The 27,773-nt window shown below is 45.5% G+C and overlaps 1 protein-coding gene across 1 annotated transcript in view; it reads left to right on the forward strand.

Annotated features, from left to right (window-relative positions):
- Positions 1-237: 237 nt before the first annotated feature.
- The window catches only part of VSTM2B (V-set and transmembrane domain containing 2B), a 34,736-nt gene continuing 7,200 nt past the window's right edge, over positions 238-27,773 (forward strand). Inside the window, exons 1-4 of the mRNA XM_035120861.2 lie at positions 238-635; positions 1,627-1,811; positions 9,474-9,503; positions 14,350-14,839. Of these exons, the coding sequence (XP_034976752.1) occupies positions 563-635; positions 1,627-1,811; positions 9,474-9,503; positions 14,350-14,839 (778 nt within the window). The 5' untranslated portion in view covers positions 238-562. The remainder of the gene's footprint in view (positions 636-1,626; positions 1,812-9,473; positions 9,504-14,349; positions 14,840-27,773) is intronic.

Raw genomic sequence — 27,773 nt, forward strand, 5'->3', positions numbered from 1 at the left:
GCTCTCTCGGCTTCTTCACTCTCCCTTGGAAGAGGAGAGCCCAGATGGGTCTGGGCAGGAAACCTGGGATTGCTTCTTCGTTTAGGGGCTCCAGAAAACGCCGTTCAGACCAAGGAAGTTGAATTGTGGTTGCCGCAGAGTTGTTAGAGGAGGAGGAGGAGGAGGAGGAGGAAGAAGAAGAGGCTTCTGGCTGGTGGGAATTAATAATTACAATCAAACCGGCAGATTTACGCTTTGGCTTCTCAGGATCAATTTCTTCCAACGTCACGACAGCAATTTTTTCCTCTCCGCTGGACCAACTGGCTGTGGATTTTATATGTGCTTCCAAAGAGAGAGAACAGAGAGAAGAGAGAAGTGGGGGAAGGAAAGAAATCGAGCTCGGTGGCTATTTATTTCATTTCATTTTTAAAAGTATCCCTCTTCGTATTTATCCTGTCGCTGGACCAGGCTCTCCAATGCCTTGGCACTGCCATGGGATGTGAAGATCTCTTAGCCTGGTTGTTTTGACCACCCCCTCCGATCCCCTCGCTTTGCCCAGTACTCCAAAGTCCACATATATGAGATGGAAAATCGAGGGCTGCTAGGCTCCCTTTGTTACCTGATGCTCAATGCCCCCTTGCTCTTCATGGTCCAGGGTAAGTCCCAAACTTCTCCCCCCCCCCCGCTTGAATTTTGGTAGCAAAATCAAGGATCTGGTTCTCAGTCTGCAGCAAGTGTCTGTATTTTAACTGCCTTTCACTTCTGTTTCCATAATCTGCGCAGGCAGCTGGCTATAGATGCATAACTGACCTGATGTCTGGAAGCCAAGCAAATTGATATGTGCACCATTATATATTTTTGTGTGTGACAGAGAGATAGATGCTGCACTGTTTGCGTGTTTTGTGGGTTGCTTGTATCAGAAAGAGCTCATGCCGTTGGAAATGCAGGGGTCTGGGGAATGATGCTGAAGAGAAAAGGGTGCAGGCAAGAGAACACAGCCCGGGCTGCAGGACTGAGGGATGCCTGCACTCTTGCTGCAGAGAGGGAGAACCCAGAGCAAAAGGGGGTGGTGAAAACAGTAGAGGGGTACCACCGTGTCCCAGACACACAACCCTTGAAATGTGGTGGTCGCTAGAAAGTGGAGAGGGTGGGAAAATGTATCTCCCTGCAGGCTTTTGTTTTTGCTGGGGGGGGGGATTTATCCGGCAAACTTTTACAGTCTCTCCTCTGACACTTGTCTGATATGGATGGGTGCCCAGACTGCAGTGATCACCAGGGGGTGCCAGAGGGTGGGGGTGGGGGGCATGGCAGCCATCCCTTGTCAACAAGCAAAGAGGGGTGGAGAACCTCGCCCTTTGTGATACACCATAATTGGGGTCTTACAGATGAGTCCATTTCTGGGCACTTGAGGGGATAGAGGGACTCGACAACATGACCTCTGGGTTTCCCCCTCATGGTCCCTGCCACCCTTCAGTTCCATGTAGCGTGGGCTGCTAGTTCAGGAAAGCCAATAAAATCTCCTCCTTCTGCAACGTTTTGCTGTGAATTTTGGACTCTTAGCAGAACAGCTCTGTTGTGTCTTTTTCCACCTCTCCCTGTTTGCCACCCTATCCTTCTCCCCCCCCCTTTTTTATTTTTGGTCTCCAGCTACATTTACAGAAGTTCCTAAAGATGTGACTGTTAGAGAGGGGGATGATATTGAGATGCCTTGTGCTTTCCGGGCCAGCGGATCCACCTCCTACTCCTTGGAAATCCAATGGTGGTATCTTAAGGAACCAGCACGAGAAATTGCTCACGAATTAGCCATCAGTGGCCCCGGCAGCAGAACCAAGGTAATAAATCCTCACAAATAGAGATATATATCCACCCATGCATAGACCATTAATTAGCAAGGTTTGATACAGACCATGGGAGGTAGGAACAGAAACCCAATACGTGGGTTTTTTAAGAGAGAGAGAGAGAGAGAGAAGGAACGAAAGAAAGAAAGAAAGAAAGAAAGAAAGAAAGAAAGAAAGAAAGAAAGAAAGAAAGAAAGAAAGAAAAGGAGTCCAGCACCACGCATCAAGAAAGTGGTATTTCTGGGGTTGCTTCTGCTTATCTCCACCTCTGCCGCATGTAACAGAGTGGATTCAGACAAATAAGTGAGGAATGCAGTCCACTAGGGGGTGTAACATTTGCCACAGAGGGGGCACTAGCAGGGACATTCAGGAATGTGATGGATCCATGGTTGGTTCACAAATGGGACTTGGTGGCTTCAGAATCAAGGGGCCATAGGGAGATAGGATGCTGCCTTTTACAGAGTGAAACCATTGTTTCATCAAGCTCAGTACTGTCTACACTGAAGGGCAGCACCTCTGCAGGGTTCCTCCACAACCTTAAACTGGAGATGCAGGGATCAAACCTCAGACCTTCTGCTTGCAAATAAAAATTTCCACCACTGAGCCTCAGGCCTTCCCCTTCAAGCGGTGGTGCGCCTATGTGAGGGATGGCCAACGATCAAAGCTCACTTGTGGAGCTCGCATGTTACCCACACATGCAGGGTACAGGATTCTTCAGCACATTCAGCTGCTCTGCTGTGAGTTCTCCAGTGACAAGGCGTCAGGAGGTGTACGTGCATGTGTGAACAGGCCTTCAGTGGTGCATTTCCAATGCACCACCCCTAGGTTCATCGGTTTATATATTTTTTATTAAAAAATGGTTGCAGGGTGAGCCACAACCTTTGCATTTTGGTGATGATGCATCATAGCAGCCACATAGGAAGTCGGAACTCAAAAGGGAGAATCAGCCTGTGAGGACATCAACTGGTTGTCTGAATGGGAGGCAAGATGGACTGGGAGCAGAAAGGAGCAGAGCATTTTTGGTTCAGAGCAGGTGGGGAGCAGGTGGGGAGCTTGAGCATGTTTCCTGGGCTGGTGATAATTACAGTGGTTATCTGCAGCATGACAAATGTTGCTGTAGGGTATTTATGATGTACAATTAAAATTAGATGACAAGGACTTTCTCGGCACAGGGAAACGGACACACAAAATGCAAGCTACCTCCATGGGTGAATGTTTGTAAGTCCCCATATCAGTGCTATCTGAGGCCCACTGAATCAAGTTGCAAATCTGCCCTCGATGAAAGATGGGGAAGGGAAGGATATGGGTAGAATTATTATTATTATTATTATTATTATTATTATTATTATTATTATTGGTTGTTGTGAATGGTAATTGTTGGTGAACTTCCCTTTCATTCTTGGCTTAGAGATGAATGCTTGGACTATAAGCCAGTGCAGTGTAGTGGTTAGAGTGTCAGACTAGGACCTGGAAGACCAGGGTTCTAATCCCCACTCAGTCATGAAGTTCCCTGGGTGACCTTGGGCCTGTCACTCAATCACAGATGGGGAGTGGGGGACGATGGACACCGCTTTGAGGTCCTCAGAGGAAAGGTGGGATATCAATGCTATAAGTAAATACTTAAAATATCGCAATGTGGCCTGGGTGTTGTTGTGCCACTGCACCTCTGCTTACCCAGCTATCATTCCACCCCTTGTGCCTCCTTTGACTTTCCCTCTCTCTCTGCTTATATGGACACCGGTGAAGGTTGTTCCATTAGGGCAAAGGGGACATTGTCTTCAGCTGGTTCTCATCTGCCTGCCTTCTCGCTTGCACAAAGGTTCCAGTAGGTGTCACTGACGGTCACCCTTGCCTTGCCTGAAGGCAGGCAGGGAGGGTGGGAACAAAGCTGGAATTAGTTGGTTCTGCCTATCATTGGCTCTGGCGCCACCTACTGTTGGTCTCCCTGTTGTCCACCCCACCAGTCCCAATGAGCACCAGAAACCACTGACCATAATCATAGGAAGGGCTCATGATGGTCCAGGAAACTTTTGCCCAACATGGGCTGCAACCCTCAGATTAAGAGTCTTATGCTCTACTGACTGAGCTATCCCCTGATGAACACTCAGAGTTAAGAGGTAGGAGGCTGATCGGCATCAGAAAAGGCAGGAAATTCATAAGGGGTGCATTGAGTGATTGTGGTGAACTAGACATGGACTGGGAAGACTGTCTCAGATGTGAAGTTCTCCTTGGGCAAGCTGCTAAATCTCAGTCTTACTGTACAGCTTCCTTCCCCAACCTAGTGCCCTCCATATCTTTTGCACTATCACTCCCATCAGCCCCAGCCAGCATGGCCAAATGGCAGGGGTGATGGGAGATGTAGTCTAATGACATCTGCCTCACGGGTTTGTTGAGAGGACAAAATGTGAGGATGACTAGGTAAGCTACCCCAAGACTACGGAGAAATGAAAATGCAATTAATTTAATAGGACTGGGGCCTGATTATGTTAATTTCAGTTCATTAATTGCATGGGAATTAATTTGTTAAATTTGCATATCAAGATAAAAGCAATTGTTCTGAAGGAGAAAGGGTGCTTGCTTTGTTTTCAAGTGATGTACGACTCTCCTTGCAGACGACTTTATCTTAGAAGATGCATCCTCCTCTCATACACAGGAGGGAATGCCTCTTTTAAGGTAGCCCTTGCCACCTGTCATTTGCATAAGTATTTGTGCTGAAAACTTTTTAGTAAAAAAAAATTAAGCAGGGACCTGGTTGATTAGGGCACCACTTTTTCATGGCAAAATTCACGAATCTCTGCTGAGAAGGAATTTCTATTGTGTTCCCATGTAATTGTGCATAGGACTGCAGTCTAAGTTACCCCTCAAAAATTCAACAGTTATTGATTAAATGTTGCAGTCCTTGGAAATTTATTATTATTATTATTATTATTATTATTATTATTATTATTACTATTACTATTACTGTTATTATTATTCATTCTAGTAAGAGTAGAGCTAGTAACAGAATTACTACTGATTTGCCTTTTTCTTTGGTAATCAGGTGCATATAAGATTTGCCAGTCACTGCTAAATCCATAACCTGCTTTACTTAATGGCACGATAAACGGATCACACCAAATAATTAAAGATGAACCAATAGGATTCTGCTGAAACACTGGTGAATGATTGTTATGGTATACCACTTTTTTTTGGGGGGGGGTACATCTAAGATGATGCAAGTGTACACCTAAAGATGTAATGCATGAATATGACTCACATGCTTGCAGAACAGGTGCATTATCTAGGTTCACTTGTGGAAAAAGATGGGTTTAGCTATGGCTCTCTGTTGAGGGCATCCAGTTTTGTCTCCACGTCATGTGTGAAACGCCCCTTATTCCAGCGGCGCTTGGTGCCCATCTGGACTGGTGGGGCAGAAAGCAGGGAGCTTAACAGTAGGTGGCGCCAGAGCCAATGACAGGGAAAGCCGACTAATTTTGGTTTAGTCCCCATCCTTCCACCCCACTGAATTCTGCAATGAGACTTAGGAAGGAGGAAGTTGATGGGCAGGGCCACCTCCTGGACTGGATGTAAGCAAGCAGCCAGGCAGCTGGCAGAGGACAGGCTGATGTTGGTGGTGCAGTTCGTCATTCTGCCCAATGGACCAGCCTCCACTGCCTTATTCTCATTACGGACTCACTGCTCCACTGCTGTCAAGCGAGCATTCCATTTCCCTCTATCTGCCAGCCAAGTAAACAAATCTAGGAGGTGGGTTGTTTGGCACAGGGAACTTTTTCTCTGCCGGTGATTCATAGTTGTTCGCTTTCCTCTTTCTCCTTCCAATCCTCCTCTGGTGGGATGTGACCTGTGCATAGTCCACCCCCCACCCCCCTGGGAGAAGCTGTGGGATAACTCTGCAGCGGAATGATTTATCTTTGCTCTGGCTCGTAATAATTAAAATGTAGAAGAGAACCGGGGGGGGGTGGTGGTCCCATTGCTAAAGCCCACACCGGCATCAGCTAAAACTGTGCAGCCCACCTACTGGGGCTTCAGCTGGTGAATAGGTACTAGCAAAAAAATACCCGTAAGTTATGAGTGCATACCTGCGTGTGCACAAGTGCACACTCGGTTGGAGAGAAGGCTTGCATACAGCAGAGAAGAGCGTAAGGTGACAAATTGCACTCCCGCATGTTGATCCTGTTGGCAAAGGGCAAGGCATCCACTGCAGGAGTGCAGAGCCTTCCTTACGCCCACTACAACTCTGAATCCTTGTAGGAATAAATGACGCACGTTCGCTTAAAGAGGAGAACAGAAAGGGATCGCTCGGAATAACCATTGGAGTGGAAACAAACCTACTCCCCTGCGAAGGAAGGTTGCAGTGTTTGGGTCTTTTTAGTTTAGGGAAAAGGCAAGGAAGAGGTGACATGATGGCAGTTCATAAAATTAGGCATGGCATGGAGAAAGTGGATAGGAAAAGCTTTTCTCCACCTCCTTCACCCAGTGCATAGTTTAACTATGGAACTCATTCCCACAAGAGGCAGTGATGGCCACCACCTTGAATGGCTTTGATAGAAGATTGGACACATTCAAGGAGGAGAGCTATCTGTGGCGACTAAACGTGGAGGCAGTAACCTTTCTGAATAACAGTTGCTGGAAGCCACAGGAGGGGTAAGAACTCTTATGCTCAGGTCCTGCTTGCAGTTTTTCCACAGGCATTTGTCTGTGCTAGATATGCCATTGGCCTCTTTCAGCAGGCTCTTCTTTCTTCTTACACTTTTAGGGAGGGTGTTGCGCTGCTCCCAGTGACTTGCATAAGGAAGACATGCAGTCTCATTCCAGCTGCATCCCAAATTGCAGCCATTTCCTATGAAACCCAGCTGGAGCAGCTGATAACCAAGCCTGTTCTCATTTGTGAAGCCCCATGTAGCCATCTGCATAGCTCCGCCCTGGGCTCTGTTCCTGTGTCACAGTAAAGTCTGGCAGATTATTGGCTTTTACATGCGATCAAGGGGACCTGCAACGAAATGTTGCAGTGGAGAGCCCTGTCAATCAATATTCCAGGCACTCTATTCCATAGAAATACACACAATTCACCACCACCACCACCACCACCAATAAGTCAATCAGCATTTCATGGCCACTGACCATGTTTCATAGACTCATAGAATGGCAGAGTTGGAAGGGACACTAAGGGTTTTGTCTTATGTTTGGTGCCCCCACTGCCCTTAAGGTATTTTCACTCCTGGAAGGGTTTCCTCAAGTCTTCTGATGCCTCCCTCTTGTGCTTGGATGGTGCTATTTTAGGCACAAAAAGAAAGGCACTCACCGCTGGAACATCGGAAATAGATGTAATGATAGAACCAGAGGCAGGAGCTGTAAAACAGAGTTTCTTGTTAGAGTGTCCTTTCCAGGTCACAAAGCTATTGCTGAAAATGTGCTCCTTTTGATTGTATAGCATGACAGCTCTGCTCAAAAGGAGTTGCAAAGCAGGCACTCGCCCAGCAATATTGGCTGGGGTGGCAACAGAGAGGAAAACAAATAGACGAGGTTTACATGTTGCCTTTAACCTCATCATAAAAGACAAACTGGACAATACATGGGAGATCTGAGACAGGGCTCCATCCACCTCATCTCATTTTCTTCTCCCCAAAAAACAACAACATAGGGAAGGGACTGCTTGCATTGCTGGTCTCATCTTCAATCTAACTATCACCATCATCGTTATCTCCTGCTCTTCCTCCCCAAGGAGCCCAGAGCACCAAACACATCCGCAAAAAAACAATACAAATAAAAACATGTTTTAAACATATAAAAAACCCTCTAAAAACAAATTGAAACATCGAAAAACATTCTAAAACAGTAATATACTTTCACAGCTAGTAATTTTAAGGTCACAATGAACAACATCTTTCTGCCACCAAATGCCTAGGTGAAAACAGTTATGTTTGTAAATTCCTCCTGAAAGTTAATAATGGGAAAGACAGATATACCTCACCAGGCAGGGCATTCCAGAAACAGGGAACCACCACTGAGAAGGTCCTGTTGTGGGTCAATGTCAGCAGGCACCACCACTAAGGGCCTCCTTTGTCAACTGTTGAGCCTGAGATGTTTGATAGCTTTTTTCACTTGCAGGGTTGATGCACATTGCACTATACATTTAAGCAATGGCATACCATTTTAAACTGCCATGGCTTCCTCCAAGGAATCCTGGGGACTGTGGTTCATTAAGGGCCCTGAAAGTTGTTAGAAAACCCCTCACAGAGCTGCAATTCCCAGCACCCTTAACAAACGTCACTTCTTAGGATCCTTTGCAGGGAGCCACAACTGTTAAAGTAGCATAAAAGGGCCTTAAATGGATGGTGTGAATGAAGAGGCCCAGCTGAAGTATCCTATTTCTAACAATGACAGAGCTGTTTGCAAACTGCACTCTAGACACCATGTGGAAGATGGAGCAAGCTTGTTTTCTGCTGCTGCAGAGGGCAGGACCCAAACCAGTAGATTCAAGCTACAAGAAAGGAGATTCCGACTAAACATTAGGAAGAAATTTATGATGGTATGAGCTGCTCAACAGTTGAACAGATGACCTCTGAAAGTGGTGACCTCATCTTTAGTGGAGGTTTTTAAGCAGAGGTTGGATGGCCATCTGTCAGGGTTTCTTTAGCTGTGATTCTTCTATTGCAGGAGATTGGATGAGATGACTCTTTGGGTCCCTTCCAACTCTACAATTCTGTGATTCAATATGCTACCGTATTGGGTTCTTGTAATCCATCAACTAAAGCATTCAATGATCCCTGTTGTAGAGCTAGGCTTGACAAGGTGATTTTCTCAGCATGGCAAGCTACCCTTATCAGATCATTTCTCCAGGTTCCCCTACCATCAGTAGTGCAGTGGGCAGCTGCCAGGGGATGGACTTTTTAGTGGTGGCACTCTGGCTTTGAAATCTCTTCCCTAGAAAACCTCACCAGGCACCCATTCTAATGCCTCTCCAGTGCCACGCAAAACCTTTTTTGAAATAATTCCTAGGCCTTTTTAGCTTTTTAACATCAATTGAGGTTTTATTTTGATGTTGCTTTTATAAGTCGCTGCTTGTTTTAATATCAATCCTAACCCCTAAGGAATAGGACTTACTTCTGAGTAGACATGATTAAGACTGTTAATATGACACCGTCAGATACCTTTACCATGCACCTGAAGGTCAGGATAATGGATAGTGGATAATAAGCAACAAGAAAGACTCGTGTGGAAATACAATGGATCAAAATCCACTACCCCAGGCCAGTTCACCAATAAGCTCTCTTTCTTGCTTCTGCCATTGCTATACCACATCGCAAGGTTGCTTTTGGAATTGCAGCTGCTTGCGATCTATATCAGTTAACCGACTTGCGGCCATCCCTGCTCTCAAATGCTGTTATCAAATAGCAAAATGTGATAACTGTTTTACTACCACCCAGTCAAGCCGATTGTCTTTCACCCAGACCACATACGCAGTAAGTTAAGAAGCAATTGAGTGTATCCCCAATCAAGGAAAGGTGGTCTGCCATTAACCCTGTTTGAGGAAGAGTGCTGTCTGCTTAATTGGTGCATGTGAGGTGGGGAGGGGAAAGGAGGATGTGTGCGAGAGAAATACTGTTCCGATGCATCCATTCTCCCTGCTTAATTTCTCCCTCTTTTCTTTTTCAGGTAACAAATAAGGATGCAACAAAGATCAGTGTAAGTGTGTCTCAGTACATTCTGCTTTTCTGTAAGCATCTAGCTGGAGTAGGGGTGCATGCAGAGCATAGCCTGTGCACATAGGAAAAAAACAATCCCTGTCAATTCCAGTTTAAAGAATCTCAGGGAGCAGGGATTGGAAGAGCCCTCCTGTTCCTGAGACCTTGGAGAGGGGATTGCGCATGAGACCTCACAAAGATGGGGCCTTGATTCGTTGTGGTATGCAGCCAAATGTTCTCCTTGTACACGTTCTCCTTGGATGTTCTCCTTGTCCACGTCATGTCAGACCTCCAGAGCAGGGATGGGGAAACTTGTGACCCTCTTTGGACTACAATGCCCATCATTCCCAGCCAGCACCACTCATATTTTCTTTTTAAAAAAATGATGGGAGTTGTGGTCCAACAACATCTGAAGGGCCACAGGTCTGTCCCCCCACTGCACTGGATTAAGGTAGGGGACATCCCCAGCCCTATGTGGAGATGCCAGGGACTGAACATGGGACATCAACACGGAGGACAGATGTTCTACCACTGAGCTATAGCCCTTTCCATGAAAGAAATGCTACAAGGGAGCATTTCTCATGGCAGAACTTGCAAACATATAAACCCCCGGACTGCAGTGTCACACAGTCTAGGACACTGGCTCTCAAACTTTTTTCCCTGGGCCACACTTTCAGAATTAAAATTTGCCTGTGCCACACCAACATGTTTAATTGATAAGAGATGTATTGGAAAACACAACTAGGATTGTCCTCAGTATCACTTGATGCTCTTTTCGCTCGTTTGGAAAAGATATCTACCCATATTCTGCAAATTATATATATATACATAGTATATTACTACATTACATTACACTGAAATGTTTCATTGATTGTCCTTGAAACTTCCTGCCACACTTCCCATCCTACACCCTTTGAGAACCACTGGTCTAGGAACTTTACCACTTCCTTTGACTAAGTACGTACTCTGAATTTAATTCTAAATATATATCTGCACTGCAGTCAATATTCTTACTTCCCCCATCCCAAAGAACCCAGGGTCTGTGGAAGGGGGAGTCATTAATAGGTTTATGCCCTGCCCCATCACCAAGCTACAGTTCCCAGAATTCTTCAGAGGTTGTGACTGTTAAATCAGCACAAAAGACCAAAATTAAGTTCGCTGTATTCATGCATCACACAGTGGGACATCTTGCAGAAGTTGTTTCACCCCTACCCAAATGAGGTGATGCACACACTTTCCCACCTGCTACATTGTTTTTTGGTTTTGGTTTTTAAATTATTTGGACTGATTGCATCTTAAGCTTTGGAGGCAAAGCCATCCTGGCCTGCCTCTATAAAATTTGTTTGTTGCAAATGGGAGGTTGCCTTAGATCTGGAGCACCCACCTGTAATTGGTTTCTCCACGAACTGTTTGTTGGTGTTTGGCACATAGATCAATAGGAAACGGAATCTTTGGGGTTTCTTTGATGAAGCACTTTGGAGCTGAGCTTTATTTAAATAAGGGTCAAGCTCAGGGATCCCTGAGAATAACATGCATCTTTGCAATCCTGGAATTATTTCTGGTGACAAAAAAAAGGAATAATTAAAATATAGAAAGCAGAACCATAGGAGAGAGAGAGAGTGTGTGTGTGTGTGTGTGTGTGTGTGTGTGTGTGTGTGTGTGTGTGTGAGAGAGAGAGAGAGAGAGAGAGAGAGAGAGAGAGAGAGAGAGAGAGAGAGAGAGAGAATATGCACGTCTAAATATGGACAAGATCAGAGGAGAGGGAATTGATAAAGTGTTCCGTGACAGAATTTCAGAGGCAGATGTTGCGGGCTGCATTTCAGACAGGGGAACGGGAGGGGAAATGGGGAAATATATTAGTCCCGATGCATCTATTTTTGGAAGATGATTTGGACTCACTCATGGCAACATGGCTGTGTTCAACTTTGAGGGACCTGGTGCAAGTGCATCTTTTTTCTTTCTCCCCTTTCTCTGGCTGGGATTTTGTGTGCTTTGCAGAGGATTAAATGCAGAAGCTGTTTTTCGTTGTTATTATTATCGGGTGAGGGGTATGAAGGGCTGCAATTATTTTGGGGAATCAGAGATGAAGCATGAATGGCTGGATGCTGTTGGATGCACTTGTTTCTGCAAGAGTACGAGGGCAGGATTAGAGAGAGCCAGCACAGTGAGGTTGCTTTTGGACAGATGATACATTTTAAATGCATTATTGCTGGAAGCAGAGGGGGGAGCAAGGAGGATTAGTGGCTAGCTGTTGACTGCAATGGAGAAATGCATTTAATTAAGGGAAGGAGGAGATGGAATTAGTGGCCAGCATTTGATTTCGGATGAGTGACCCCATGCTTGGAAGTATTCCTTGGTGCAGGGGGCGGATAGAAATGGCCAAAAGCAGTGACTTGCAGCAGTGGAATATTTGATTTTGGGGAGGAAGACAAATTGAATTTTTAAGACAGAGGGAAAGGGCAGGATCGAAAGGCTTTTTTGTTGTTGTTTAATTCCACAGAGCATCTTTGCAAGGAGTTGTCCCTCTAACATTATGTCAGGCATGCTGCCCATACACTGTGTGTATTTTTGACAAAGGGAGAGGACAGGACTCAAGTTCCTTGAGGAGCTGCCTCATGTCCCCTGCAAGTCCAGATCCATGATCCCTCAGGTGTGTGGACCTGCGACGAAAGATGCTCTGCACGTGCTCAGGGACACTCTCATCTAATGTGTTACAATGTAAATTCTGTATTTCTAGGTTCAAGGATGGCAGTCTGGTTAGCTGAGCTAACCTACAAAGCACCCTTTTTGCTTGTAATCTGATTACCTTCAACTTCTTCCTTATGTATCCTAATGGGGCATTAGAATCAACTAGAGTGCTTTTGCAGCCAGTTTCAATATTTTGTCTCCAGGGAGTCAGAGGTAGACTTTTTTTTCCTGCTTACAGCCAATGTGCTTGAAGCCAGATTTCTGGAGTTTTATTGTGCTTTTCACAATAACTTGTTGGTGGTGGTATTACAGTTATAGAGGGGTGGGGGAATGCAATCACAAAAAATAGAGTGGGTCCCAAAAACATACATCTCAGGTGTCAAAAGCAGAGGAATAGGAGGAGATGAAGCAGATATTTATTTCAGAATGCAGATGAGAAACCTGGATTTTAGAGCAAACTATTGCTTTTTTTTCTACAGCAGGGACAAGGGAGCTGTAGACCTCCAGATGTTGCTGGGCTCCATTTCCCATCTGCTCTTGCCAATTGGCAGGGACAGTGGTAGCTGTAGCCCATGGATAGGAAATTGCTTCCAGCCAGAGGTCCAGAACTGGATGTCGCCAGCCCTCCGCAAGCCATTCTGACAGGTCATTGAGATGGGAAGGGTTCAAAGTAGAGGAGAAGCTGGTGATGATTTCATGAGACACGTGCATTTCATGGGAGGCACCACGGCTCATTGGTAGAACAGCTGCTTTCCATGCAGAAGATCTCAAGTTCAATTCCCTGGCATCTCCAGTTATTGAGGTTTTTTTTTATTGTGGGGAAAGGTGAAAGGAATGACTTCTGCCTTAGACCCTGAGCAGCCACTGCCTGCTAGACTAGACAATGATGGGCTAGAGAGAAACAAGGTGCTCTACACCTGCCCTTCCCCTGAAGATCATCATTTGTGATATACAACTTTATAATAGCCAACCAACTAAAAGTAATTACATAGATGGATGTTTCTGGCATTTTCCTGGGAAACATGGACAGCTTTGAGGCTTCCTGCGCACGCAAGAAAAACATGGATGCACATAATCAGACTCGGGTTCAGATTAATTCCCCACTGGTACTGTACCTCCTATGTGCAAAGCAGCTTCAAGTGTGTGTTTGTCCATACAGTGTGACCAGAGACTGGTTTATCTTCAGCGAGCATATTGACCAAATCCTGCACAGCCACCTAATGTACCATTGGCAGATGCTATGTAAACATGAAACATGTAAACACTATGGCACTCGATGTTGTAAAATGCAAAGCCCATCTGTAGTTACTGAAGATAGCTTATTTGTGCAGGGGGGACTTTGTCCCCGATTTTACCTTGTGGACCACCCTGAGATCTTTTGATGAAGGGCAGTATATAAATCTAATAAATAAAAAATATATACTGTATGTCAGAATTGCAGTGTTAAGGCTGCAAATGTACACACACTTACTCAGGATTTGGGGGGGGGGAGGTTGACATACCAGGGGGAAATAGTTGCCCCAAACTCTTAGGTTACAAGCTCTAGTCTAGGCAGTTCTGCATACGTGTATTTAGAAACGAAGTGTGTGGGGGAACATTCCCACAGTGTGCATGTAAATCAGTTATAGCTGGAAATCTAGTATGTGAGCACATTCCATAAGAGAAGATCTGGTGTGTGCCCACAGTTGCTTGTTCGCCATATAGCTGTAAGCTGTGGGTGGCAGAGATTGAGGGTTCATGTGAGCACACCTCTATGGGGAGGAGGGTACTGTATTCTATTAAAATTATACAGCTTTCCTTGTTTGCACCTAACAGGGCACACCTCCTTTACACCCAGGAAAGTTTGCAGCTTCGATCTTGACTCTACAGTGGTGGCGGGGGGGGGGATGAGGGGGGATACCGAAGGCACATAGAATATTTCTAGAGGGGCGAGTTGTCTCCCACATGTTCAGATCTCCAAAAGAAAAATATGTTCCTGGCAGGAGTCCAGCAAGTGGGGAGAGGGAGGGACAAGTGGGAGGCAAGGTCCTTATATACATCGCGGGTCTACTTCGAGCTGTGCGCTGGAACAGACCCCAAGCTCCTTCCTCATCCCGGGAATCCAGTCCTGCTGGACGGCTAAGGCGTCTCTCTTTCGCTCTCTCTCGCTCTCTTTGCAGACGGTGCGCGTCCAGGGCAACGACATCTCCCACCGGCTGCGGCTGTCCGGTGTGCGGCGACAGGACGAGGGCGTGTACGAGTGCCGCGTGTCGGACTACGGCGACGAGGACACTCAGGAGCACAAGGCCCAGGCGCAGCTGCGCGTCCTGGCGCGCTTCTCCCCGCCCGACGTGCAGGCGGCCGAGGCGGTCTCGCACATCCAGAGCAGCGGCCCGCGCAGGAGTAGCCCGCCCGGCCGAGCCACGGCCGAGCCGCGCCTGGGAGACAAGCGCCTCCTGCCGGCGCAGGGCGAAGCCGCAGCCTCTTCTTCTTCCTCGTCAGCAGCCTCCATCCCCGCCGCGGCTTCCTCCTCGTCGTCGTCGTCCTCTTCCTCCTCCAACTCCAGCACCACGACTATCGTGGCGGCGGCGGCGGCAGCAGCAGCAGCAGCGTCGTCGGCCTCGCCTCCGCCGGGCAAAGCCACCATCCTCCGCCAGCAGCACGGATCAGGTAGGTGGAGGCGCAGCGACACCCGACGGGGCGCGGCGGGAAGCGCAGGGATCTTCCTGCGGCGCGGTTGCAGCACCTTATTTGGCAGCCGGCGAATGTGGACCATGTCGAGGCCCTGCCAGAAAGTGAGCCGTCGGGGCACGGCTGGGTGTATGTAGCAGCATCTCCCGGGAAATGGAAATATTGGGTTCCCTTTTCTGTTTGGGAGAAGCCGAGTGCCAGTTTGGAGTCCGCTTTGGGTCTCCTTTTCCAAATGGTTCCTGCTAATCCTTTTAACAAAAGCATATGGTGTGTTTGGAAGAGAAATGCCAAATCCGACCTTGTTCACCTCTTCTTCCTTGGGAAAACATTTCCCGACTATGTCAGGCTAAATTGTCAGAAGTTTTACATGAACGAAAAGATACAAAATGTACACACAGAAGGAGAATTCTGCTGTTGGGACTTAATAATTTTTTCTGAGTTTTTAAAATCTCATTTTGATGTCTCACGTGAATTTAATCACCCACCAACAGAAGGGGGAAATGTGTGTGTGTGTGTGTGTGTGTGTGTGTGTGTGTGATGAAAGCTTTACTACTTACATCTGCAACATTTCTTGGTTTGTGTAACATTTATGAGAATTGAGTCTAATGTAGGCAGAAAATAACTAAATGGATAGAAAATTGTCATTTCCCCAACACATTCATTTTTGCTCGTGGCTATTTAGTATTCTCTGTTTTTTTATTTAATTCCCCCACCACACCATCACCATTTAATATTTTCGTAAGAGTTCAGATATATTTCTGAGCAACTTCTCACAGAATTGTAGAAAAGTAGAGTTGGAAGGGCCCCCAAGGGTAATCTAGTCCACCTCCCTGCAATGCAGGAATAATAGCTAAAGAACCCCTGACAGATGGCCATCGAACCTCTGTCTAAAAAATCCCAATAAAGAAGAGTCCACCACCTTCTGAGGGAGTCTGTTCCGCTGTCAAATAGCTCTTAATGATTCTCAGAACGATTCATGCTCTGAATAGTGCAGTTGAAAAGCTCACACCTTTTCATAGGAACTATTTTTTTACTGCTCAGTACTAGAAAGTGGTTGTAATGCACCACTGAAAATGTGGGCTCCACACAATTTTTGCCTCACTGGGTGCCATTCAATCTACATGATGGGGATAATAGATTTATACTATCTTACGATGTTATTACAATGATTATAGGGATAATTGATGTGAAGTGTTTTCAGTCCTGTAAAGTACACTATTGTCAATTGCAATTTGGTGGAAGCAAACATGCTTTCTCACACAAGCCTTTGTTGACAGTTTTAAAGAGTTCTGTCCCGCTGCAAAAATTAGCACTGGGGAAATGTTTGTAATAGGGATCCTGCTGAGGCCGCCATGACTCTTTCTGTGATATGTTGTGTTTTGTTGCGACACCCGTGCTGGAACTGAACTCCCTTGGCAGTAGGGCCTGTTGATTTCAAAGAAGCTTATTTCCAGGTGTGATTGAGAATGTAAGAATTTGATAGCAATTCCACAAGACTGATTGCTTGTGGGAAAGGTAACAGGCATGAGGAAGTGGGTGCTTAGAGCAGATAGTAAACAAGCTCTGTACATATCAACAAAAGAGAAGATATGTGTGCTTCTGAAGATCAAACTATATCAACTATCCCTTATTTATTGGTCTGCCGCATGAGAGCATATCCTTCCTCAACCTGGTGGTCTCCAGATGTTGTTGAACTACAGCTCCTATAATACCTAGAACATAGGAAGCTTCCTTATCCTTATGAGTCAGACCATTGACCCCTCAAAAAGGTGGCATGCATTTGGGACTTTTTAGTTTAGAGAAGCATGACAGAAGTTTATAAAATGATGCATGGCACAGAGAAAGAGGATGAAGAAAAGTCCCCTCTCCATTCTCTTGTGACACTAGAATGCATGGGCATCTGCCCAATGAAGTTGAACATTGGAACATTGGAATTCAGAAAAGATAAAAGGAAGCATCTTCACACAGCACATGGTTTAACTATGGAATTCTCTCCCACGAGAGACAGTGATGGCCACCAACTTAGATGGATTTCATAGAGGACTAGCTGGCCCAGCCACGCGTTGCTGTGGCTCATCCCTGTGACTGTCCCCACCTTGTTCCAACCCATGACCTATTCTGCCCCCATCTCCCCCCCACCCCCATCTCATCCCTGTGATTGGCCCCACCCTGTCCCAACCCATGACTTATCCCGGCCCCTCGGCCCAATCTGCAAAGCCAAGCTGAGATGCTGTGGAGAGGGAAGGTTTCCTAGCTGCAGTACCAGTGTAGCCATCGCTAGAGGGTGCTGTATTGCAACCTCTCCTGTGCTCCCAGCATCCCTGGCTGTCTGAGTTTTGTGTTCCGAAACAGTGGGTTCTACCTGCTTTACCTGCCATAGGTGTGACATCTATCTACGCAACCTGTATATGGTCACTCGCATATTCACTTGAGACGTTGTGTTCAAATTTGAATGCAATCGGTCAAGTGGTTTCGGAGAAAAGTGGAGACTAACCCACATGCCCAGTTTACATTTTTATATACTGTATATAGATTAGTCAGATTCATGGAGGAAGAGAGGGCTATTGATGGCTACTAGCCATGATTGGTGTGCACTGCTTCCACAGTTGGAGGCAGCAAGGCTTCTGAATACTGGTTGCTGAAAACCACGGGAGGGGAGGGTGCCCTTGTGCTTGAATCCTGCTTGCTGGTTCCCCACTGGCACCTGGTCAGCTCAAGTGAGAAAAGGATGTTGGAGTAGGTGGGCCACTGACCTGATGATGCTCTGCCCCTGAGCTTCAGCCGTTTCCTTGACCATAGGTCATGGCAACTGGAGCTGATAGAAGAGCATTTTGGAGGGTACCTGGTAAAAGTATGTGTGCTCTGAACTAGAAAGTTCCTCCATTATGAATGCTCATAGCCATTCCTTTTCAAGCCTCGGTTTCATCTGTGAAATGGTAACAATAATGCCGAACTTTCCTAAAAAGTGCTGTTGTAAGAAATCCGTGGACATTGGAAAGTTATGACATTAGAACAATAGAACACCGCCTCCATTTTCCAACACTTTTCTCCACTTTTGGAGAGAAAAGGGTTGTTGCACTCAGGTCTTGCTTGTGTGCTTTCCATGAACAAAATGGCAAAATGGACTACTGGCCTGATCCAGAAATGATTTTTGTTATGTTTTTTAAACTCTGAACGATAATATGCTGCATAGTATAGAGCAGGATTCAAGCACAAGAGCACAAGAGCTCCTGCCAACCTACCAGTTCGAAAGCACGTCAAAGTGCAAGTAGATAAATAGGTACCGCTACAGCGGGAAGGTAAACGGCGTTTCTGTGTGCTGCTCTGGTTCTCCAGAAGTGGCTTTGTCATGCTGGCCACATGACCTGGAAGCTGTACGCTAGCTCCCTCGGCCAATAACACGAGATGAGCGCCGCAACCCCAGAGTCGGTCACAACTGGACCTAATGGTCAGGGATGACCATTTTACCTTTTATAGAGCAGAGTGTCCCCCAGATGTTATTGGACTACAACTCTCATCATCTCTGACCTTTGGCCATGCTTACTGGGGCTGATAGGAGTCCAATAATATATGGATGGCACCATGCTGGCTCCCCCACCCCACCCCACCCCCGATTAAGAGTACTGTACTAGACTTCCAAAACAAACTTCCCTTCCCAGGAAAAAAAAAACTTCCAACAAGATGAAAGAGAGTATGTTATAAGTCAACATCACATTTCTTACTGCATTAATTTCAGTGCTTAGCAGAGTTCAGTCCTGGTCTCACTATGTTTAATAGAGACAGATCTGGCATGCTATGCTCAGAGGGTTACAGCTGTACGTTGTCATAAACTGTCACAACAAATTTTCGCCGCGCTTTATTCATGCCTCGGCCACCATTTCCCCTCTACACACAAATATATAGAGCAAGAGGTCATTTCTGTCTGTATCAAGACTGGTTCATGTTGCTGTTTATGATAAATGAGCTGACTCCAGAGAGAGCTGTGAAGGAGTATGTGGTACTTTTTTGCCCCCCCCCCCCGGTTCCTATCAATGAGGCATAGATCCTAGAAGTAGAGTAACTGTCTGCTTGACACAATGAGAACAACCTCTCTTTCCAGGAAGGAAGTGCAGAGAATAATTGTTAGCGGGGTAGAGATGGGGAGACAACGGCTCTCTCTGTGTGTGTAATGGCACACTTTTCTAAATAAGTGTTGGGCAGAACCTCTTGTGATGAAAAAATTGCATCCCTCCCAAGTAAAAGTGTTACTAGCCGCCATTGTGCCTATCGACCTTCAGCACCCCTAACAAACCACAGCTCCCATGATTCTTTGGGAGGAAGCCATGACTGCTTTTATTTTTTTAAGTTTTCTATACAACCCTTCATCATGAGGATCTCAGGGTGGTTTACAATATAAAAACATGAAAATGCATAATATAATAACAAACACAAAGCGTAAACAAAAACATACAATTTAAAATGCCATAGGTGGTTGAATTACTCCAAGGCCTGGGAGAAGAGGAATGTTTTTATCCGGTGCCTAAAGATATGTAACGAAGGCACCAGGTAAGCCTCCCTGGGGAGAGCATTCCACAAGCAAGGAGCCACCACCAAAAAGGCCCGTTCCCGTGTTGCCCCCCTCCAAACCATTTGCGGAGGAGGAACATGAAGAATGGCCTCAGATGATGATGGCACGGTCTGGGTTGGTTCATATGGGTAGAGGCAATATGATACTGCGCTTCACATTTACAGTGCAGATGGGGCCTGAGTCTTCCGACTATCAAAGAGAAAAATCAAGCTTCCTGCACAGCTGATTTATTTAGCCTTGCGTAGACTGCCTGTGGGTTGTGAAGTGCATATGCCCTAATGAAACAGCCAGAACAGATTGTGATGGGCACAAAGCCACGCTAACAGATGGGCACAAACATTTGCAGCTAAAAGAGCATGTCAGATATGTCTGTTAGGGCAAAGATCCCCTGCCCCTGATAATCTGGCCTTATCTTTTTCTATCTGCCGTACTGCTCTACATCTCTGGTGGTTGGACATGTTCGTGAATAGGGGGCACCGTGTTAACAAACCATTTGAAGCCTCTTGCACTGATGATTGGGCAGGAAATGTCGCAGCCAGTTAATGGAGAGGCAATCTTAGATCACAAGAGAATTTAATGGGAAGTGGGAAGGTGTGTGATGGGTGGAGCCCGTCTCAGAATGTGTTCTGAAGGCACAGCTTTGCAGGTCTGGGTTTGGTCAGTGCCTTCATGGGACATCTTCTGGGGAGGAAACCCTATTACGAGGGGATCCCAACAGGCATCAGGAGGATGCTGACAGTGTTCCAGAGCAATATGAAAAGGCAACATCCAGGAAGAGTCAGTTTCAGTCCTCAGCGAGAAGCAGCAGCAGGAGGAGGAGGAGGGGAAAGGGACAAGGAAAGAGAGGCAGGTGAGGGGAGATGGAGGAGGAGGCAAAGAGACAGACAGCGGAGGGATACCTCAAAGGGAAAAGTGCAGGAGGGAAAGAGCAAAAGCGAGAGAGTAAAAAGTGGGAGGCCAGAGGGAGGGAGGGAATGAAGGAGGGAGGGGAAAGAGCCGACAGGGAAATTATTTGTTTATTTATATCCCTTCTCCCCTGGCTGGGACTCAAAAACAGAGGGGTATCCAATGATGCAAAGGGGTAACTAAACTCTAAGAGCAAAGCCTCTTCCAGGAGGTTCTCTGCAAAGAAGAGGCCTTCTGAGGCTCTGAGGACTCCTGGGACAGGAAAACATGGCACCTTCCCTGAGTTCCAAAACGATGGCATGTGAATGGAAGAAACACCTAAGCAAACAACGGGGGAGTTCTAGTGTCAAGTCTGTCCCCGTCAACAGTCTAACCCAGGGCAGTCCACAGGTGGCCCTTGAGACTTTTTCTGGTGGCCCTCAGCAACATTTGACACCTCACCCCACTGGGCTTTGGGAAGGGTCCTAGAGCCCTCCATCCTCCTTCCCAAAGCCTATAGTTAGTGCTTTCCCAGCTTTGGGAAGGGGATGGGAGGGCTTTAGGACCCTGCCAGAGCCTTGTGCCTCCTTCCCAAAGCCCAGTGCCTTGCTTAGCCAGGGGAGGCACCACAAAGGGGTGCGTCAAGTTTTGGCCTCCAGAAAAGATGGAATGAGGGGTGGATGGTTCCTTATAAGCGCACCACCAATGCACTATTATTGCATCATGGACATGTTTGTGGACTGCTGCCCCCCAGGGAGGCTCACCTGGCACCGTCATTAATACATATCTGCAGGAGACAGGGGGGGGGGAAACATTTCTTTTTCACTGGGCCTCTGTGCCTAGTGGAAGTCTCTGTATTGGAGGGTGAAGGGAGTTTCCGAGTCTTGAGTTTTGTGATGTACTAGCAGATGTTTGCGGTACATTTTGTATCCTTGCCTAATTACTGAAGCGTTAATAGCACCTCTGCATTTCCTTGATTTAACCTTTCTGATCCTGAGGTTAATAAAATGTATATTTTTGGCAGACGCTCTGTGAATAATATATTTAAAAGCAGCTGTACAAGAAATAGAAGCTCAAAACTAAAGTCATTAAATGTTTAATGCATTTGCCTAAGATGCATATATGCATCCCAGTTTACTTTGGGATGGAAGGACCTGACAATTTTGGTTGACTCTGCTTCTCCTTTTTCCAATCTTAAATTCGGAATTTCAGATCTCCGCCTTTCTGCAGCATTTGGAAGGTTTTTCTTTTATAAAATCCATCAGCATTTTAGTGAGAATGTCTCCTAGTAAACACATTTTTAGATGCAGTTTTAACTCATGAACACATCTTTGCAAGCCGTTGTTCCTAATACAATGTGTTCTTGCATGTTGTTTTCATAATATCTTCAAAACACACACTTTCCCAGAATATATGTGTGTTTTTCTAAACATTGGTTGGACAACTGAATTGCAAAATTTGGATAAATGCCAGTTTCAAAGCACTGCTGTGTTTCAGTTTGCATACTGAGAATGTGATTTGGCTTTGCATGTGTACTGAATTGAATTTATTCTCCATCCCTATCTCTGACATCTCCAGTCTTAAAAGGATCAGGTAGGAAGTGATGGGAAATACCCTGAACTTGAGACTCTTAACGAGCTGCTGCCATTCAAAGCAGATAACAGTGAGCTCTAGTCAGTCAAGTTAATTGTGCATAGTCAAAGACCTTTACAAAATACAAAACTTGCAAAGCAACACAAGAATCAGACGAAAATATTGTTATGGAAGCTCATTGGGGAACTGTTAATAGCCGTGCATACCATCCTAGGGGTAACAAAGCATGGGATTAAAATTGATAATACTGTACGTTATAAATATTGATATGGCTAGGGCTATGAGATGGCCGAGGAAAATATTTGGGCCTGGCATAAGGCAACTTCCCATGTTGCTAATATTGCCCTAGTCAATAGACTTTGGATGTGGAACCTGATGCCCTACAGCTGCTATCAGGCTGAGCCAGCATGTGAATGATATGGGATGATTAGTGTTGTAGTCCAACAGTACTGAACTAGACGAGCCAATGGCTCAATATAAGGCAGCTTCCTATGCAGCTTCCTATGATAGGAGGCGCCTGTGTGGTTGCTAGACTCCAATTCCCATCAGTCCCAGCCAACATGACAAATGGTCAGGGATGATGGGAGTTGTAGTCCAGCAGTGTCTGGGAGAAATATCACATTGGCTACCCCTGGTACATACTGTCACTTCACTAACAGACCCTCCAAGTGTCCCTATTTTCCAGGGACAGTTCTGGATTTACAGAAGCCGTCCCTGTTTCTGATTTCATCCCGCAATATATTTTCCTTAGGATGTCCCTATTTTCATCAGAGAAATGCTGGTGAGTATAGAGTTAGTCAACCCCCAAACCAAGGAGATAAGTAACTATACAACCTTTAGAAGACATCTGAAGGCAGCCATGTATAGGGAAGTTTTTTGATGCTTAATGTTTTATTATGTTTTTTTATATGTTGGGAGCCACCCAGAGTGACTGGGGCAGCCCAGTCAGATAGGTGGGTATAAATATGATGGTGATGATGGTGATGATGGTGATGATATAGGACATTCCTCTTTTCATCAGAGAAAAGTTGGAGGGTGTGCACCAACTCTGCCCATTTTAACAACTAAGGGCTACAGCATTGATGTAGAAGAGACCTGGGTCTACTTATTCTAGGTATATTAAATACCACAAAGGATATTTGCCATAATTGAAATCAAGATAGAGTTCTTAAATGTCACTAGGCAAGAAACATGCAAAAGGAACTTCTTATTAAACATGCATCAGTAGAGTTTTTAAAGCCAGGCTTATTAAGGACTCCATTGAATCGTGGTGAGGTCAAGTTAGGGAACAAGGGGTTGTTGTTGTTGTTTTGTAATGGGATGTTGATTAATTCATAGAGTATGAAAAAAGTCCTTAGAGTCCACCAGAGGAAGCATATACGTGGTTGAACTTCCTCATTTGGAAAGTTTGTGATGGTCGAGAGCTATATTGGGCAGTGCTTAATTCTTAAAATGAGGGTTAAGGCATGCCTAGAATGTGGAGTCCCTGCTATGAACACACACTCTTTAAAAATATATATTAAAAAGTCTCCAAGCACCTTAAGGACTAGTAGATTTATTGTGGTGGCTGTTTTCCTAGATTAGAGCTCATTTCGTCTGATGCATGCCTGGAACATTGTTCTCAGGTGGCTGATGTACAGACGGGAATGCAAAAAAGAAGAGTCCCCAAAGGTACACAGAATATCTGTCTCTTAAAGATGAAGTTGGATCTGCATGAGAGCTGGATTTTATCTTTCCCAAAATAGGGGATTGGCCTTTATATGTTTCATCTTTCCAGCAACCCTGGGTGCTCCATGAAACCTGCAAAGGTTGTAGTTTAGGGCTCCTCCAAGCTTACAGAGAGGTTAGACTCTATTCAGTCTTTACTGAGCATCCATCCTGATTTGTTTGTGCAGAGGTCAGTACTGGATTACTGAATAGGTAGACTAAGCATGTTTTTAAGGCACCAGTAAAACAGGAGCACCCAGCTAGAATTGAGGATTTTTTTAAAATTAAAAAACGAAGAAGAATTTGACATTTGATTTTTTTAAAAAAATCATCAAAGTAGTCATCATTTTTCTAATGTTGATGATTACTAAATCATCACTCTTTTTCATGGCTGAAAAGAAAAAACCCTCAGATAACAACAATGTGTCAGGACAGACTTGATTCACTTTCTCTCTTTGTTGAGTCGGCTTCAATGAACTTTTCAAGAATTTTGCAATCAGAAAACTAGAAAGAACCCGTTTTAATTTCCGCATGCATGGTAAATTTGTCTCATTTTTTGAAAAAAATATTTCCATTTTACAGTTTCATGTTGTTCTTACAGTATTTAGAATTATGTATGGAGGGGCACCATCATATTTCCAGTGTTTAGGGCTTCTAAAGGTTTTAATCTGGCCCTGGGAGAGATTATATGACAATGGGCATTCGTCGTAAATTCATCAAGATTTGTTTGTATGGTGATCCATTCATCCCATCCTTTTCAGTTCATTTTCCTAACCACAGAGGTACCATTTTAAAAAAAAATAGATTTGTTGCATTAGGGCAACAGATCCACTTTAATTATCCAAACCTAGATTCCTAACCTGCGCTTGAATTCCCCCTTGCAAAAGCCTGGAGGTAACTAGAGTCTTACTTGAATGCTTGCTGCCTCTTTCCACAGAGGCACCTTGAAAATGGCCTACATTGAAAGCAGTAGTATGCCACTTTAAACAGCCATGGCGTCTCCCAAAGAATCCTGGGAACTGTAGTTTGTTACGGGTTCTGAGAGTTGTTAGGAGACTCCTATTCCTGTCACAGATTGCTATAGCAATCTGTATAGCAATCAAAGAGTAGTTCTGTAAATGGCATAGGGGGGTCTCCTAACAGTTTACAATGGAAACAAATCAAGTTATAAGGCTCCTTTTGTGGGGTGTTTGGAGTAACAGAATAACATTTACGCCTTTAGGGTTTGTCATTATCTGATGGGGCAGGTCTTTCCTCTAACCCAGATGTGTGTGGGATGACTTACAGAGATATAATTATGTGGAGTAGGTGGGAGAGGCACCCTGCAAAAACTTCTCTCCTTTTAAAAAAAATTGGAAGAGACAACCAATATAGTCATTAACTGTGAAAGGTCTGAGAAAAGAGAAAGACTGTTCCTGCTGAGAGTTCAGAAACCCAATATTTGCTTGTAAATACATCCATCAATGCTGTGAGTCTACCCCCAAAAAACAAAGGTTTTGCTAGCGCAGTTGCTTTCATATACAGTGGTGCCTCGACTTACAAATTTAATCCGTTCCGAAGGCACCTTCGTAGGTCGAAAATTCGTAAGTCGAAAAGCGCCATTGGAAACGCAATTTCCCATAGGAATGCATTGGAAACGGAAAAATTCGTAAGTCGAAGCAACCCCATCTAAAAATTCGTGAGTCGAAAAAACCCTATCTAAAACCACTGCAGTTTCCGTTCAGATGTCGAGAAATTCGTAAGCGCGCGGCCATTTGCCCCACTCGTAAGTCGAAAAATTTGGTTGTCAAGTCGTTCGTAAGTCGAGGTACCACTGTACCTATATTAGTCACTGATAGTATGTTAGCAGCTTGGAATCTGAAGCCCCAGGGTCATACTTGTCCATGGCTAACGACAGTAGACAACAGCATCCCCCCTCTAAGGCCTGAAATGCTCTGCCCTCAAGAAAGCTGCCAATTTAGGACACCCTCGCTGCTCTCACCGCCCCAAATCCCTGGGACAACAGGAGCAGCTTCAAGTCCAAGTGGATACCCAAACCAGGAAGTTCAGTCACTATCTGGCAACACAAGTTCTCCAATCATTGAGTCCTATGTGGGAAGCTGACTTCAGAATCATGCACTGGATCATGGCTATGCTGGTGCTCTAGATAGAAAGCAGTGGGGCAACTAAAAAACTGCTAAGGTGATGCTTAGCTGTTGCTAATGCAACATCCCTTCTTTCCCATTTCCTAGTTCTGCTTTGCTGCTTACCCTTAAGATATGGTTTGGATTCCCAACATTTGATCACTCTGGCTGCAGTTGATGGGAGTTGGAGCCCAACAAAGTTTGGAGGGCCACAAGTTTCTCATCCTTGCCTTAGCTGGACAAGTATTTTGAAAACCTTCTCCCCGATCTGCTGGACAGCTCCTTGGTAATACAGCAGTGGTAGGAGGAACCACAACAGTAAATAGTTGTGTTGCAATGCCCCTCCCTCCCCGTGAGAATAAAGACACACAACACATAGATACGGTAGATTTAAATGGGCGAAAAGGCCACAACTTTATTGGTTACGGATGTTGAGCGGTATTGGCTTAGGCATTGGACCCTAACCGTCTATATCCGACACCAACCCGTGTGTTAGACATCCGGGAAGAGTTAACCACCAGTAAGGAGCCCAGTGATGTACATCAACCGGAACTCCTCCTGTGATCACCGTTAGGGGCATGCCTTACGGCCCTAACCTCCCTTGGCTTCGGACCAGACCACGCCCCCAGAATCCTTTAACAGAATACTCCTCCATTTGATGGCGCTACCTGCCCTCCTCAGCTCTAATGCAATTTCTAATGCAATTTCCAATGCCTAACCGACAATCGAGCCTAAAGGGCTCACCGCCAATACCCTCACACCCGCAACCAACACCTTATTTTGAAAACCTTCTCCCCGATCTGCTGGACAACTCCTTGGCAATACAGCAGTGGTAGGAAGAAGCGCAACAGTAAATAGTTGCTTAATAGTGCAGTTGTATATACGCCTTCCCAGGCATTGATGATCCTCTCCTCCATGAATTGGTCCTTTCCTCTTTTAAAGTTGGTGGCCATCACTGCCTCTTGTGGGAGCAAGTTCCATAGTCTATGTGCTATGTAAAGAAGTCCTTCCTTTCATCTGCCATGAATCAACCTTAGTTAAGAATATAAGAAGAGTCTGCTGGATCAGGCCAATGGCCCATCTAGTCCACCATCCTGTTCTCAAAGGAGCCAATCAGATGCCTGTGGGAAGCCTACAAGAGCACCCTGCCTACCTGCGATTCTCAGCCACAAACATACAGAGGCATGATGTCTCTGACACTGGAGGTGGTTACATGCTGGAGTCTTTTTCCTTCTTTCTTTTCTGTGAAGCAAAGCCAACATTTTTATTAACAAGGGCCAAAAAGGTCTGGAAGCAGATAAGAAAAGCACAGAAATTGTGGGTATTTTGAAAGGCCCCGGTTTGTGTTGTTGCTGTTGTTGTCCCCCGCTCCCCACCGTACAAATCTCTGACAGCATTGTATTAGGAGGAAGATGAATTGATTATAGGTTTTTAATTTAAGGAGTGCATCTTGTGGCAAGTGCACAATGCTTGTATGTACCACTGCGCTCCTGCAAGCAAGGCAGGAACAAAGCAACTGTGTGCATCAATATTAAACAGCTCCTGTTGGGTTTTGCATTGGTAAAAGCCAGGGTGTCAGTGAAACGGGGGGTTATTTGTCACAACAGTCCTTAGCAACCGTTATTTTTGCTTTGCTGGGCTGTTACCAACGGGGAGGCAAATTGCTGTCATCGGAGAAGTGGAGCACTTTAGCAGAACAGCGGAATCTGTATCTTGCAAATATGGCTCTGGGCAAGGAAAAGATGTCACCATTCAGTCCGGCAGCAGTTCCGACTTCAAAAGGACAAAGCTTAGTAGGGACAAAATGATGGTTGGGAGGCATGCGATGCGCCAGCGCTTGCTGAACATGCGGAGGTACGAAGGAGACTGGCTGGAAACCTAAAGCCGCATTGAATTCCATGAAGGAAGAGAGGCAGGGCAGAGATCTTCCAGCCACGCAGCCAGCCATGCCCTCCTGAAATGATACTCCATTCCACCTCCTCCCTCAACTGATTTTACATCCCCCACCCCACCCCAAACAGTTGGCATTCCGTAGCAG

The sequence above is a fragment of the Zootoca vivipara genome, chromosome 6 (genome assembly GCF_963506605.1).
Source record: "Zootoca vivipara chromosome 6, rZooViv1.1, whole genome shotgun sequence".
In the NCBI taxonomy this organism is placed as follows: domain Eukaryota; kingdom Metazoa; phylum Chordata; class Lepidosauria; order Squamata; family Lacertidae; genus Zootoca; species Zootoca vivipara.